Source organism: Patella vulgata, chromosome 9 (genome assembly GCF_932274485.2).
Source record: "Patella vulgata chromosome 9, xgPatVulg1.2, whole genome shotgun sequence".
Taxonomy (NCBI): Eukaryota; Metazoa; Mollusca; class Gastropoda; family Patellidae; genus Patella; species Patella vulgata.
Window position 1 is genome coordinate 4844406 of NC_065887.2, and position 17750 is coordinate 4862155.

Consider the following 17750-nt stretch of genomic DNA (forward strand, 5'->3'; position numbering starts at 1 on the left):
ATGTCACACTTAACAGTCACAATTACCCAGTCTATAATCAATATAATATTATCCCGTTATTTGACATGGTTGTTCAGACTCTACTTGTGCCGACAATACGATTAGTAGCCATATTAAAAGTCAGCATCTGTCACCAGTCAGTCAAATTAAAGGTTCGTGAATATATCGACTTTAAAACTTACTAAGATATATTTACTTTCTAGTATTTACATTTATTAGTTAAAGAAAAGAAATGTAATGAAATTGAGTTTAACGTCCTACTGTTATGGACCGACTAGGCTTATGAAGACGGGCATAGGCTACAAAGTGTGCTATGAGGGATGTTTTGCTCGGCCACGGCGCTATGGTCTACTCGGATATCAAATTCCAAAAGCAAAGGGATCTTTTACATTCAAGCCAATTTGTATCACCCGAACGTATATACGTGATCCCGTGCCAAGCCCTCTGTCCTACATCACTGACAATGCCGATGAACTTTCTTTGTTAAAACAGTGATCTCAAGGTTAGCGAGCCATCGTTTTATTCACTGAGCCACCGTGACTCCCTTGGTTAAAGGTCTAGTATTGTACATGTCGTTTGAGTTGACATTGTTTTGGTACATTGTTAATCTGGAAATGACCTACGTTGGATTGACTAGTTATTTACAATCCTTAGGACTTCCTGAGATGAAAGTACACACATTCATTGTTGTATCAATTTTGGGAAAACATTTGGAAGGGGTATCAGGTACGCATACCCTGTCTCACGTACAACATATGTAGACTAAGTGGTATCAGGTGTTCTAGAAGTAAGCATACCCTGTCTCATGTACAGCACCTATCAATATGGACAAACACACCATGCAGTGCGTGTGCTATGAGGGAAATTTTGCCTGCACAGCAGCGTTATGATATCGAATTCCAACGCCAATGTGTACACGGGACCTTGGGTTTTCGTCTCATCTGAGCGGCTATGTGTTGTCCCTTGCCAAGCCCATGCAGGAAAATCCAGATGAACTTTCTCGTTCAACACCGGGATTGACAAATATTTATAAAATACCAAGAAGGGGGATCTTGAACTTACAATGAAGACCATAATGAAGAAAAGGATCTTGAACTTACAAAAAGACCATGTGTTGTATCGACAATACTCGTATTGTTCAATAAGTCGATTATTTTACTGTTAACTGTACAACTGTTTAAACCTATTTCTACTTATAGAGACAACCTTCCACGGCCATATCACTGTTATAAACCTACTTCTACTTACAGTCATAGAGACAATCTTCCACGGATACATCATACAACCAATGGAATCCTGGACAGCTCGGGTTCAGAGCACACTAGGAAGAGATGATATACGATATTCCGTATAAGACAACAAACACTCTTAAAACGGTTCAAGGAGATAACCCTCCACGGCTACATCATACAACAATTGGCTCCCCTGACAGTAGAACCACTATACAGTGCTCAGGGTTAGAATATACTAGAAAGTTACAATGTGGTAGATGATATAAGATGTTCCGGACAAAACAACAATCTAAGAACAGTTTAAAGAGATAATCCGAAAGTTAGAATTATAAAGTTTTCTATGTTACTTGTAGAATCAATATGACTGCCATGCGTGGCTTGTTTATCAAACAATGATCAATATCATTTTCACGCCTGGTACTAAAATTGCTGTCTTTGTTTAACTGAAAACTGGATTGAATTCAATTTGTGTGATTTTTATGTATTCAGCAATAGAACAAGTTGAATCATGGTTGATTTGTTGATATTTGTGATATTGTCGATTTAATTTGCTTGTAGAAAACATATCGAAATAATTTGTGATTTTGTCGATTTGATTTCTTTATGGAATACATCTCGAAACTTATTTGGTTTTTTTTGACGCTGTCATTCTTTGTACGTTCATGCATGAGTCGACTAGTATTCTGAACTTCAGTGTTGTCTGAAGTTAGCTAAACAATGGCCAGATGGTCGATGAGACACCGCCGTAAGATGAAACGTATAACTATTATCGGCGTATCGATGTTTATATTCATTACGTTAGATATACCACACAAGCTTACATCATTTTTACAAGGGGGGCAACTCAACGAACATCCGGTACCGGAAGTACGTCGTGACGTTCCACCCCACGTGTGGAGGCTTTACGATCTAGACGGGATTCCTACTCGCGCTGCTGGGGACGGTAATAACAATGATATCCAAACAAGTATACGTGATGAAACCTTACACGATGTTCTCCGAATGAAACGTGTCAGACACAGGGATGTAAATTTTCCTCTGGATGAATTAGACGATCGAGACCAAGCCAAAGCACGGAAGATTGATTCAGATTTAAAACATGAAAAGCAATTGCTGCTTGACGATCGCTTGGACGGCGATGCTCAGGGCGTTGGGGTGGTAATTGAAGGAGAGCTGCCAGACAGAAATACGGTCCCTAATCACCATGGCAACGTGTCGCCAATAATACCGAACGAAGGAGATAATAGTATGGATGATAATATAGCAGCGATGGCGGTTGGCGCCGATAATAGTGATTTGAAAGCACGCGATAAAGTTCTTCCCATGCCGGACATTCAAAACCAGGGTAAGCTGGTCGAGGCTGGTAACCATGGCAATCCTCATGTATCAGAACAAAATAGAGAAATATTTATAAATTCTAATAACCGTATTCTTAAAATAAACACCAGTAAAAGAAATCCTCGCCTAAATGATATTTTACCACCCTTGCCTGATTTAGCAGATGAACATATGGATAGGCATGTCGCTGACCTGAACAGCCTCCAAGATGCTGGAAATGGAAAAGCTGATACTATTCGCGATGGCAAAATTCCTAAGGGGGTCGATATTGTAAATGGTGGAATTCCAATATTTGTCAACCTACCTGGTGGCGGGGTTCTAAACGCTGAGAAGAGTCAAGATGGCGTAAATAAAAAAGTTTATAATTTAAAGGAACACAGGATTCCAACCGTTCGACATATTCAAGATAACGGAATGCCAATTTTAGCAATTCCAAAGGATGTCCATATACAACATGATCTGATCTCAAACGGTGGCGGGATTCAGGGCAATAAAAATCCAAATACTAGCAAATCTCAAAATGGTGAAGTTCTAAAGTTTGGCAATATTCAAGATGGTTTGATTCAAGAAAATGACCAAATACAAGATGATGGAATTCCCAAACTTAGAGGAATTCAAAATAACGGCATTCCAAATGGCAGAATTCAAGATGGCGGAAATAGGGAAAGTATCAAAAGTATTAAAATTCAAGATGTGAGAATCTCCAACGTTGGCAATATTGACAATGTCAGAATTACAAAGGCTGACATTATTCAAGGTGGGGATAATAGAAAAGAAAGTATTGAATATGTAAAGTATACTCATTTAAAAGTTGATCAAATACCAAATGTTGAAAAGCGTGATGATGGTAGAATTCAAAATCACTTAAATATGAATAGAAATATGGGTTTAAGGAATGACACAGTTCAAATCCTCAACTCACCGTTTGAATTAAAGAATTTAAATGAAAACAAGGGAGATAATTTTGTGAAACAGCTGAAGATAAATACGACAGTCAGTGATCTCAATGGTCCAGGTAATGTGATCAATTATTAATTAACACTCTCTAATCCTTGATTTAACTCGCGCTAAATCATAGGGTCTGTCATTGATTCAAGTGGCCTGGTTTCGATTCATCGCTGGTACGTGAAACGAGATGAGGCCGCGTGTGCAACCGCGTGGGTTTTCTCCGGTTATTCCGCCCCCCTCCCCCACAACAACCACTAAAGACCGGTACGCGTAAGCGAATTATTGAAATAGAATGAAATGGAGTTTTATGGCACGTAAGCTCCAACCTGGCCATATATTGCGCCAAATATTGAAATAGAATTGAATCATATGCTAGTCCCGAATTGATCTAATGTGTGTCAAGTTGGCTTTTATATTATTAGATGTAGTTATAACTTTTATATTCTTTTATATTATTAGATGTAGTTATAACTTTTATATTCTTTTATATTATTAGATGTAGTTATAACTTTTATATTCTTTTATATTATTAGATAGTTATAACTTTTTTTATTCTTTTATATTATGTTATGTATGTGTATTTATATCTATAACTTTTATGATATTAGATATATATACTATTCAAAAAAAGTAGGGGATATTTGATTTTGGGGGCATAATACTAAAATATGCAAATGACTACGAAAAAAGTCACTATAGAACCTAACAGAAGAAACATTTCCAGTTACATGTGACGCCCAAACGCACCAATAGCTACCGCATGGAATGCAGGTGATGCTTGGGATCATCATGGGGGTCCAACCCAAGATTTGCACGACTCTGACTTTGAATGTTACAGTCATTGTGGCATTGAATTCCAGGGTGGAAACATCAGTTTAATTGTTTTAGTGACCAGAAAACAAATTTTGATATGCGTCGGCTTACCCAAAATGAAAGGTTACGTGCCCTTGGCATGCTACAGATCGGCACAACACAGGCGGTTGTGGCGCGGACGATGAATGTTTCTCAGTCTGTCATAAGCAGGCTATGGTCCAGATACCGTGATACACAATCTGTACAGGACAGACCACGCTCAGGTCGACCAAGGGCGACAACTCAAGCCCAGGATCGATTTACCGTACCTTGGCCTTGAGAAATCGTGTCATCACAGCAAATCAGATCAGCGCTCGTCTTCAAACAGACACTGGTGTGAGAGTGAGTGGCCAGACGATTCGGAATCGACTGCATAGGGGTCACCTTCGCGCCCGACGTCCTCGCGTGATCCCTTGTTTGAGAGATCATCACATTCAGGCAAGACGTCGTTGGTGTAGGGATCGTCAACACTGGGATAATCGACGGTGGAGCAATGTGATGTTTTCAGATGAGTCAAGGTTCACTGTTGATTTTTTGGACAGACGTAGGAGGGTGTGGCGTCGTCGAAACGAGCGCTTCCAAGACGTTAACGTCATCAGACATGATCGATTTGGGGGTGGTTCTGTTATGGTGTGGGGAGGCATCACTGTTGCTGGAAGAACGGCTTTACATGTTGTTGCAGGGCGTGTTACAGGCCAGTACTACCGGGACAACATCTTGGCAGTCCATGTTGTGCCGTTCGCACGACGTCATGGCCGCCGTTTAATCTTCCAGGATGACAACGCAAGATGTCACAGGGCCAGGATCGTTACAGGTTACCTCCAACAACAGAACATCACCACATTACCTTGGCCAGCACTGAGTCCCGACCTCTCCCCCATCGAGCATGTCTGGGACATGCTTGGACAGAGGTTACGTCAACGTCAACAACGTCCTGCCAATGTCCAAGAACTTGCTGCTGCGTTGCAACAGGAATGGGACAATCTGGACCAAAATGACCTTAGACGTCTCATTAGGAGTATGCCACGTCGGATCAATGCTTGTTTGGCAAACAGAGGAGGATTTACCCGTTACTGACTTGGTTGTGATGCTGTGGTAACTTTGCTGTTTGACCCCGGGTATCATTTTACCCTTATAATGGTCAGTCTGTGCCTTACTTAGTCTAACGATCATTTGGAATAAATCGATGAATGTGAACTTCATTTCATTTTGTCATTTGTTTCTTCGTCAGTTTCATTAGGTGACTTTAATAACACTTAAAAATCAAATATCCCCTACTTTTTTTGAATAGTATATTTAGAGTGGTCTATTTTTGTATATCGCTGACACATGGCCCCAAGTTCACAAAGCATTCTCAGTTAAGAATTTACTCAATAGTTAGCCTTATTTTAACTAAAAAATAGCCCTTTATAAAAACAATTGTTGTTTTAATGTATCAAATATATCACTAAGAAACTATGTGAAAGTTTTGTGTTTCTAAATCAAACATATTTCTCACAAACAGTGATTGAAATTTGAGTAAATTCTTAACTTAAGTCAGAATGCTTTGTGAACTCGTGGCCAGATGTTTTCTATGTCTAAAGCTCTGGATCGAATACTATATTGATAATATAACACCAGATATACTAACCTGAGGGTGGGTGGGTGGGGGCAGCGGGCGATGTCGGTTATGGCCGAGAAAGTTTCCCCTTGCCAAGGACAGTGTATAATCGTTCGGGCCGGACAAAAAACAGAGGTCGTGTATACAGAATAGCGTCCACCTAAAAGGATATTGTATGGCGTATGCCATGGTGTATGCCAGTCTTCATTATCCCAGTCGGTGCATAAAATGGAGACGTTAAACCCTATTTCATTTCATTTATCTAAGCTGGAAAAGGACGTTTTTAAATATATATACCGAATTACTTATAACACACAAACTCAACTGATATTCATTAAGAACACCTGGTATAGATTTAAATGGCACCACGTGTTTCCGATCGATTAATGACACCAATATAATGTCTAAAATAAGAGTTATCTACCTTTTCATTGAATTGTAAAAGTATTTACTGTACAATCGACCTAAAGTTATCAGACCGTGACATTTAGTAGCCATTCGGATGGGACGAAAACCCGAGGTTCGGTGTACACAGTTGGAGTTCGATATAAGAGTAAGCCGTCGTAGCGCCGTTATCCGAGAAAATAATTTCCCTCATAGCACACTTTATTAGCCTAGTCGGCGCAGAAAAGACGGACGTTAAACGCCATTTTATTTCATTTCTTGACATTGGATATTTTCTAGGTTCACTTGGTAAAGCTGTAATAGTTGACGAAACTGGGTTATCTCCCTTACAGAAATCTCTCTATGATGAGGGATGGAAGAGAAATAATTTTAACCAGTATGCAAGTGATATGATTTCAACCAGACGGACTTTACCAGATCCTAGAGACGATGAGTAAGTAACGCCCATTTCCATGTACGTGTTTTCGCAGTCGGTCTAATGCAAATGTAACGGGACCGTTTGCATATAACCGGCGAAAAGGCCAACGACGGGACCGTTTGCATATAACCGGCGAAAAGGTCAACGACGGGACCGTTTGCATATAACCGGCGAAAAGGTCAACGAGAACGCCACGAAAAAGCGCACATGGAAAATGGACTTAATGCCATAAACGTGTATTTTGTTTTGTTGATTACACTATTTTGCCTATAACGCTTTTTTTAGGACTTTGAATTTTTTTGAATGGTCTGGATTGTTCGTAGTTGGTTTTATTTTATTTTTATTAGAAATACGGGTGATTAGTATTACTGATAATTGAAACTTTAAAAAAACGGCCATACTAATCACCGACAAAAGCTGTGTGTTTTTTTTAAATTTTTTTAAATCTCACTTATCCATAATTTTGTCAATTGTTGTTATGGAATTATTTAAATTGGAGAAAAAAAAAATTATTTAAATTTTGGATGTGTAGAATGTTCTTTAATTGTTGATCACGTTTTGTAATACTAGGGCGCTATTGACCAAAAGACTCCCTTGTCTTTCCTTTTGGGTAATTAATATAAATATCATTAAAAAAAAGGTATTGCTCTTTTTAACATACTTCTGTGGATTTATAATGGGTTATTTTGACATGTGTATTTAATATTACAAGTGTATATTATATATATATATATATATATATATATATATATATATATATATATATATATATATATATATATATCCTGTATATTTACTATATACTATTCAAAAAAAGTAGGGGATATTTGATTTTGGGGGCATAATACTAAAATATGCAAATGACTACGAAAAAAGTCACTATAGAACCTAACAGAAGAAACATTTCCAGTTACATGTGACGCCCAAACGCACCAATAGCTACCGCATGGAATGCATGTGATGCTTGGGATCATCATGGGGGTCCAACCCAAGATTTGCACGACTCTGACTTTGAATGTTACAGTCATTGTGGCATTGAATTCCAGGGTGGAAACATCAGTTTAATTGTTTTAGTGACCAGAAAACAAATTTTGATATGCGTCGGCTTACCCAAAATGAAAGGTTACGTGCCCTTGGCATGCTACAGATCGGCACAACACAGGCGGTTGTGGCGCGGACGATGAATGTTTCTCAGTCTGTCATAAGCAGGCTATGGTCCAGATACCGTGATACACAATATGTACAGGACAGACCACGCTCAGGTCGACCAAGGGCGACAACTCAAGCCCAGGATCGATTTATCCGTACCTTGGCCTTGAGAAATCGTGTCATCACAGCAAATCAGATCAGCGCTCGTCTTCAAACAGACACTGGTGTGAGAGTGAGTGGCCAGACGATTCGGAATCGACTGCATAGGGGTCACCTTCGCGCCCGACGTCCTCGCGTGATCCCTTGTTTGAGAGATCATCACATTCAGGCAAGACGTCGTTGGTGTAGGGATCGTCAACACTGGGATAATCGACGCTGGAGCAATGTGATGTTTTCAGATGAGTCAAGGTTCACTGTTGATTTTTTGGACAGACGTAGGAGGGTGTGGCGTCGTCGAAACGAGCGCTTCCAAGACGTTAACGTCATCAGACATGATCGATTTGGGGGTGGTTCTGTTATGGTGTGGGGAGGCATCACTGTTGCTGGAAGAACGGCTTTACATGTTGTTACAGGGCGTGTTACAGGCCAGTACTACCGGGACAACATCTTGGCAGTCCATGTTGTGCCGTTCGCACGACGTCATGGCCGCCGTTTCATCTTCCAGGATGACAACGCAAGATGTCACAGGGCCAGGATCGTTACAGGTTACCTCCAACAACAGAACATCACCACATTACCTTGGCCAGCACTGAGTCTCGACCTCTCCCCAATCGAGCATGTCTGGGACATGCTTGGACAGAGGTTACGTCAACGTCAACAACGTCCTGCCAATGTCCAAGAACTTGCTGCTGCGTTGCAACAGGAATGGGACAATCTGGACCAAAATGACCTTAGACGTCTCATTAGGAGTATGCCACGTCGGATCAATGCTTGTTTGGCAAACAGAGGAGGATTTACCCGTTACTGACTTGGTTGTAATGCTGTGGTAACTTTGCTGTTTGACCCCGGGTATCATTTTACCCTTATAATGGTCAGTCTGTGCCTTACTTAGTCTAACGATCATTTGGAATAAATCGATGAATGTGAACTTCATTTCATTTTGTCATTTGTTTCTTCGTCAGTTTCATTAGGTGACTTTAATAACACTTAAAAATCAAATATCCCCTACTTTTTTTGAATAGTATATTACAGGTGTAAATCTATAGTAAATAAGAATAATCTACCTGATACAGGTGTATATTTACTATATTTCAGGTGTAAATCTATAGTATACAAGGATAAAGGATAATCTTCCTGATACAAATGTATGTTATTACTATATTACAGGTGTAAATCTATAGTATACAAGGAAAATCTACCTGATACAAGTGTTATTATATGTTTTGTAGATGAAGGGTGGAGTACGTTACTTCGAACTGTTCACTCAGTTCTTGACCGTTCGCCGGCACATTTAATACGAGAAGTTATTTTAGTAGATGATTTCTCGAGCTTTGGTGAGTTATCTACCTTTGTTAAGTTATTTCTCGAGCTTTGGTGAGTTATCTAACTTTGCTAAGTTATTTCTCGAGCTTTGGTGAGTTATTTTTTAAGATGTAGATGATTTCATTTGTTTTGGTAAATTATTGCAGTAGATGATATCTTTTGTTTCGGTAAATTATGATTTAGTAGCCGATTTCTATAACTTTGATCAGTCGATAAAAGTCATATCCGTGAAACTCGAACGGACAGTACCCTAAATAAATAACTATTAGCTCTTAGGTTCGAATCTCCTTGAGTTTTCTAATCCTGATGTCGTCATTACAGATAGCGCCCGCTGATACCGAGATGTAATTTAGCTCGCATCCTCTGTACGATGCGTGTCCCTCTTAAATTAAAATTTCTTTAATTTTGATATTGATTACTGAATAATTCTATGTTTTTGCATCATATCAAGCCCCTATCTTTTAACAAGTATTAGTATTATTGTAATATTTTTAGAACATCTGAAGCTGCCTCTAGAGAAATATTTTACTGGTTATGAAAAAGTGAAAATAGTTAGAACTAGTAAAAGAGAGGGTCTGGTACGAGCGAGAATATTTGGTTATGAACATGCTGTTGGTGACGTCATTACTTATCTGGATTCTCATTGTGAATGTGCTGAAGGTATGGACAGAGAGAGAGAAATGGGGTGTAACGTCCACTCGACACAAACTAGGTCATTTCGGGACTAACTCATGGTTCAATTTTATTTCAATAATTCGCATGCGCGTAGGGTCTTTAGCAGTGGGAGGAAACCGGAGGGCCCGGAGAAAACCCACGAGGTTGGACAGGCGACCCTACTCCTTGTCACGTACAACCGGGGAATCGAAATCCCACCAGTTGACTCAATGACAGTCCGTATGATACAGCACGCGCGTGCTAACCATTCGGCCATTCCTCCCCCCCCCCGAAGGTATGGAAATGGATTCATGCACGTGTTATTTATTGTTAGATTCGCGTTGTTTACATATTCATAATAATTATACCCCATCTATTTAATGAAATAAAACGTCATATATATTACAACTGGTATTATTTCACAATGGTTCAAGTCTTTGAACGATTTACCACTTAGAGAATCCACGTAGGGTCTGCTCGATTCTGTCCTTCGTTTCACGGCCAATTTGTCTTTGATATCTCTTAATGCTTATTACATACAGTGTTTGCATTAATTGCAGAGTTAGGGTTTAAATATATATTAATCTTTATAACTTATACAAATAAAATAAAAACGACTACAATTAGATTTATTGTCCAGTCATATCTGGATGTATTATTTTTGTTTTGATAGGATGGTTGGAGCCTCTACTCTCGAGAGTTGCTGAAAATAGAAACTACGTCGTTTGGCCATTAATAGATGAAATAGAGAAAACAACCTTCGAGTTTCGGTATTCTACGATTTCGGCCGGTATTCAAGTTGGTCGCTTTAATTGGAACATGGAGTTTAGATGGATGTATATGCCAGATTATATCAGTAACAAAAGAAAAACGAAAACAGACCCAGTGGCGTATGTTTTAACATTTTGCACGATTTTAAATGTTTTAATATTATTCTAGCATTCTGGACACCACAAAATTACCCTTTATTTTTTGTTAGCAATGTAATTCCAATAGATCGTTAAAATGTAGCTGTAGCATTACAAAGTCCAAACGGCATCATGTATTGGCCTGACGATTTCTGTTGCATTTTACACTCACTCCACCTGAAAACACTTCTTATTACAGGTCACCGACAATGGCTGGAGGCTTGTTTTCGATAGATCGTGGCTATTTTAAAGAGATCGGGTTGTATGATACTGGTATGAACATTTGGGGAGGAGAAAACTTGGAGATATCATTTAGAGTAAGTACACAATATGACAGTTTACAAATACAGTGGACTTTAAGCTATTAGCGACTTGGTGAACTAGAATCAGGGTTTTGAGAAAATAGAGTGTGAAGCTACTGCCTCCTCAGCTTAGACAATCAAATCCAGTATTATCTATAATATTCCATTATCTATTGCCCCAAGGCTCTTTCAGTTTTATACCCAACGTCTAACAGGGGGGGAGAGGGGGAAGGGCTGCGAGTGATTTAACAAGCAATTAACTTTTTACTGGATGAATTTCTGTTGTGTTTTTAATTTCTGTTGTGTTTTTAATTTCTGTTGTGTTTTTAATTTCTGTTGTGTTTTTAATTTCTGTTTTGTTTCTAGTTTCAGGTTTTTTTTTGTTTTGTAATTTCTGTTTTGTTTGTATTTTCTGTCTTTAGATCTGGATGTGTGGTGGGCGTTTAGAGATAATGCCGTGTTCACATGTGGGTCACGTGTTCAGGGATAATCTTCCTTATAAATATACTTCGGATGATGTGCAGATTAACACGGTACGAATGGTAGAAGTCTGGCTAGATGAATATAAACAGTTCTATTATGAACGAGGGAGAAGACGAAAAAAGGTGACATAAAACAATACCTAAAGAATTACAAACATGAAATAGTTTGTTACTCAGGAAAGGGGCATCAGGTGTTCTCGTAAATTTGTTTTAAATTCTGAAACTAGCCAGGAATTTGGGGAGCCACGATGGCTAAGCGGGTAAGATGCTGGCTCGTATGACACCTTTGAATTTATGTATCTGGATTTTGATTTTTTTTTAAAAAATAGAAAAAAAAAAAAAGATGCTGGCTCGCTAGCCTAGAGGTCGTTTGTTCGATCCATGCATTGGCCTAGAAAGTTCATCGATATGAGAGTGAGACATAGTGAAGCTGCCTGGGCAAAATTTTCCTGATTGCACACTGTATGGTGTATTAGCCCAGTCGGAGCAGAACAGTATTACGTTAAACCCCATTTTATTATATTTGTAGCCAGGGATTTAAAAGATTTTGGTTCCTTAAAAAAATCGGGTTTGGTAGAAGTATAATTTCCGATTTGACTGTACAGTTAAATCAAAGATATGTAAATTAGATTCTCGGCATAATTTGTGAAAAAAATTTCTATTCGGAGTATATGTGAAATAGTTTTATTTAATTCCCCTTCCACTAGTGATATGGCCGACGACTCGTTTTGACCAGAGCTTGGCTTTTCTATAAGTAATTTTAATCTAGCGTATTATTCAACATTAATTTCTTGTAATACATGTAATTAATTCAAAATTTTACTTTATAATTGTTCTTTTTTTTAGTTTGATATTGGTGACGTCAGTGACAGGATTAATCTCAGGGAGATATTACAATGTAAAAGTTTTGAGTGGTATTTAGATAATGTTTACCCGGATGTGTTTCGTCCTTCTAAAGCTTTAAGACGAGGACAAGTAAGCTCACATGAAATCAACTATATGGTAGCAGGGGCTTATGTGTGTGTGGGGGGGAGGTGGGGGTGGGGGGCTCTTGGTGACGACAAAGTCAAGTTTGACGTTAGGTATGTGAGATTACCCGTGAATTTTATCAAATGTTTTTTTTTGTTTTCTAGACACGTAATAACTCGCCAGACTGTTTTTTTTAGATACGTAATAACCCAATCAGATTGCTTGTTTTCTAGACACGTAATAATTGCCAGATTGTTTGTTTTCTAGATTCGTAATAACCCAATCAGATTGTTTGTTTTCTAGACACGTAATAACTCAACCAGACTCTTTGTTTTATAGACACGTAATATTATAACTCAACCAGATTGTTTGTTTTCTAGACACGTAATACCTCAACCAGACTTTTTTTCTAGATACGTAATAATTCAACCAGACTCTTTGTTTTCTAGATACGTAATAACTCAACCAGATTGTTTGTTTTCTAGATACGTAATAACTCAACCAAACTGTGCATTGAATCTAAAGGAAGAAAATCAGGAAAACCAGTAACTTTACAGAGATGTAGCGGTCAAGGTGGTATTCAGGTAAACTCATTTATTATCACATACATGTAATTATATATATACTATTCAAAAAAAGTAGGGGATATTTGATTTTTAAGTGTTATTAAAGTCACCTAATGAAACTGACGAAGAAACAAATGACAAAATGAAATGAAGTTCACATTCATCGATTTATTCCAAATGATCGTTAGACTAAGTAAGGCACAGACTGGCCATTATAAGGGTAAAATGATACCCGGGGTCAAACAGCAAAGTTACCACAGCATCACAACCAAGTCAGTAACGGGTAAATCCTCCTCTGTTTGCCAAACAAGCATTGATCCGACGTGGCATACTCCTAATGAGACGTCTAAGGTCATTTTGGTCCAGATTGTCCCATTCCTGTTGCAACGCAGCAGCAAGTTCTTGGACATTGGCAGGACGTTGTTGACGTTGACGTAACCTCTGTCCAAGCATGTCCCAGACATGCTCGATGGGGGAGAGGTCGGGACTCAGTGCTGGCCAAGGTAATGTGGTGATGTTCTGTTGTTGGAGGTAACCTGTAACGATCCTGGCCCTGTGACATCTTGCGTTGTCATCCTGGAAGATGAAACGGCGGCCATGACGTCGTGCGAACGGCACAACATGGACTGCCAAGATGTTGTCCCGGTAGTACTGGCCTGTAACACGCCCTGCAACAACATGTAAAGCCGTTCTTCCAGCAACAGTGATGCCTCCCCACACCATAACAGAACCACCCCCAAATCGATCATGCCTGATGACGTTAACGTCTTGGAAGCGCTCGTTTCGACGACGCCACACCCTCCTACGTCTGTCCAAAAATCAACAGTGAACCTTGACTCATCTGAAAACATCACATTGCTCCAGCGTCGATTATCCCAGTGTTGACGATCCCTACACCAACGACGTCTTGCCTGAATGTGATGATCTCCCAAACAAGGGATCACGCGAGGACGTCGGGCGCGAAGGTGACCCCTATGCGGTCGATTCCGAATCGTCTGGCCACTCACTCTCACACCAGTGTCTGTTTGAAGACGAGCGCTGATCTGATTTGCTGTGATGACACGATTTCTCAAGGCCAAGGTACGGATAAATCGATCCTGGGCTTGAGTTGTCGCCCTTGGTCGACCTGAGCGTGGTCTGTCCTGTACAGATTGTGTATCACGGTATCTGGACCATAGCCTGCTTATGACAGACTGAGAAACATTCATCGTCCGCGCCACAACCGCCTGTGTTGTGCCGATCTGTAGCATGCCAAGGGCACGTAACCTTTCATTTTGGGTAAGCCGACGCATATCAAAATTTGTTTTCTGGTCACTAAAACAATTAAACTGATGTTTCCACCCTGGAATTCAATGCCACAATGACTGTAACATTCAAAGTCAGAGTCGTGCAAATCTTGGGTTGGACCCCCATGATGATCCCAAGCATCACCTGCATTCCATGCGGTAGCTATTGGTGCGTTTGGGCGTCACATGTAACTGGAAATATTTCTTCTGTTAGGTTCTATAGTGACGTTTTTCGTAGTCATTTGCATATTTTAGTATTATGCCCCCAAAATCAAATATCCCCTACTTTTTTTGAATAGTATATATAGACACATGTCTTCTGTAAAGCCCTATCTATACCAGCCCTTGGCTTTATATCTACTTATCAACCTATAAAGGTACATCTCTTTGATCTTTGGGGTATATTCTATGCCCGAAATAACTTGCGGTCTAAAATTCGGGGAACTCTGAATATATACAGGGGAAATTGGGGTTATTATTCTGAAAGTTTTTGTTTAAACCTGTTACGGTTTATTCTTACAGGGTAGGTTTTTTTTCTATAAGAAAACATGATAAGGTTATTCTTACTGGAATTCTGGGATATTCGCTTTTTACGTACATGTAAAAATAGATAAAGCAAGATAAAGTCCTCGACTTTGGTTATGCTGGGGAAGATCTCGTGCTTTATCCCAAGCTTTATTAGTGGAGGACTGGGTCTGAAAATATTGATTGCGAGGAGACAAAGGGGGCCCACCTACCAATACAATTCTATCATTTAATTTTTAAAATGAATGAATTACATTTTCAAAAATGTTATTTTTGTTTTCTTTAAATATATTGTCTAATGTCTAAGGGGCCCCGCTTCCTAAGGGGCCCACTAGCCACTGGGCAAGCTGACAACCTGGCCCGTCCGCCACTAAGCTTTATATCTGCACACAAACATCTTCTCTCAACACTGTCTATGCCAACGCTCCAGATCCTGAACTAAAATGTACACGTTTAATTACCCACAAACGACGTATGTTTAACCCCTGCTTAATCAAACCTTGGGATTTCTTGATATCAGCAACTGTGACATATGTTTTCATTGATTAGATAAAAGTTTATTATTGCCAACATTGTCATAAATACGTGTATAATATGCTATTAGTTATATTTGTTTCCATAGTTATGGCATTTGACAGATACAGGAGAGATAAGACGTGATGACGAGTGTCTGGATAACCTCGGCAATACCACCATACCTTTAGCAGTGACGTCATGTCATGGTGGTCGTGGTAATCAATACTGGGAAGTAACAAAGGTAGGCCTGCTCAAGTAGGATTCTTTTAGTTTATCTTTTTAATGGACGTCTTAATGTCCTGATGAGCCATTTCAGCGCTATAGGAATCACTTATAAACTACATTATTGTGAAAGATGAATCTCTAATAGCTCTAATAGGAATATCAGTAATTACAACAATATGTGGAATTAAAATTACACCGATGTATGATGCTTCGATATGTAATAAGCCAGCCGCCATTTTGTTATCCACGAAAATTTATTGGTAGGTTTTTTTTATAATCCGATTGAATCCAAGTCGGTTCATAATCTAGCGTTAGTATTTATATCTTGGTTTCGTTTTGCATTTCAGAAAAATCAAATCTTCAACGTGGCGTACCAGAAATGTATGGAAGCTTTGGAATTGGAAGTTGTTTATAGGAACTGTAGTGACACCCCGAGTCAGATTTGGCTGTGGGAACCACCACATAATGATGACCAACAGCCCACATTATGATTACGTCCATAGTGATGACTTACAACCGACATAATGATGACGTACAGCCCACATTTGATGATATCAATAGGGATGACGTTCAATCGGCATAAAGGGGACATCAAACTAGCGCAACTGCTGATGGACGATATCTGATATGGTCATGGTCTTTGATTCAATAATATGGGTACGGACAAGGTGGACTTCAATATATGTTCACAGATGTGCGACTTCCATCATTGTTTTTGACCATCAACAATAAATGAACGATGTCATTGGGGAAAGTTTATATGGTTTACGGATGGCTAGAAGTGTTAAAATGTCATGTAACCAAAATAGGTCTAATTAACAGGAATTGTTGAGCAGAGCAAAGATGATTGTTGTCAAATATAAAACGTTCATAAATCTTTATAAAATGATGCAAAATACGTTCAGTTTTATTTCAATAATTCACTGCCTCCTAGGGATCTTTATCAGTAAGAGGAATCCGGAGAACCCGGGGAAAACCCGGAGAACCCGGGGAAAACCCACAAGGTTGGACAGACGATCCAACTCCTTGTAAATGACAGACTTTATGACCTAATGCGTACGCGTTAAATCATCTGGCCACCTCAACCCACCCCATCCCACCTCACCCACCCCGTCAGTTTAAATAGGTTTGTAAAATATTGTAATTCAGTCCATAAAGAAAGTTTTTATATATTCTATTAGTTTGTAGTTCCATGTGGATGACCAGCTTCGTGAGAGTGGATCTGAAATTTAGAAAAATATTAGATTGAAATGAAATGAAATGAAATGAAATGGTTTTTGCTCCGAACTGTGCTAATTTTGACGGCCAATCGTCATAAAGTGTGGAAATAGTGCCGCGTTATAATTACGTATTTAGCGTAATTACGATTTTCGTATTTGAAATATTGATTAAAACCGCGTCATAATTCATAACAGAAGAACAAATAAAACCTACACAAGCCAGAAAATAGAATTAATATGACTGATGTGATTAATCGGACTTCAGGTCGTTTTAGGACCCCTGCCTTTTATTGGAAAGTAAGATAATCGACTTACACTGGACCAAACTTTAGAGAATTCATCCATACTTGAATTAGCATCACCTAGGAAACAGACAGAAGATATAAATATATACTGACTGATGACCACTGGGGAATGTGGGATATTCACTCAAGAATTATATATAATATCAAATATGTATACTGTTGATGACCACTAATAGGGCAGTAGGGCGGGGGGGGGGGGGTTCACACTAGAAATATATATAATGTTAAATATAAATAATACTACGGATGGTGTAGATGGCGTGGTGGAGGGTATTGAACGGGCATATCCACTAGGTGTGTCCAGTTATTTGTAGGGAGCCACAATGTACAGACCAGAACAGCACTGACTTAATATCCAGAGCAAGATC

At 39.1% G+C, this 17750-nt stretch overlaps 1 protein-coding gene across 1 annotated transcript; it reads left to right on the plus strand.

The window, feature by feature from the left end:
* The first annotated feature begins 898 nt into the window (after window positions 1-898).
* LOC126832515 (uncharacterized) lies at window positions 899-13224 on the plus strand. Its single transcript, XM_056103234.1, has 9 exons — window positions 899-3585; window positions 6655-6808; window positions 9269-9435; window positions 9920-10084; window positions 10752-10968; window positions 11186-11303; window positions 11711-11893; window positions 12617-12745; window positions 13189-13224. The coding sequence occupies exons 1-9, from the start codon at window positions 1950-1952 to the stop codon at window positions 13222-13224; spliced, it is 2805 nt and encodes a 934-aa protein (XP_055959209.1). The 5' UTR covers window positions 899-1949.
* Window positions 13225-17750: the final 4526 nt, after the last annotated feature.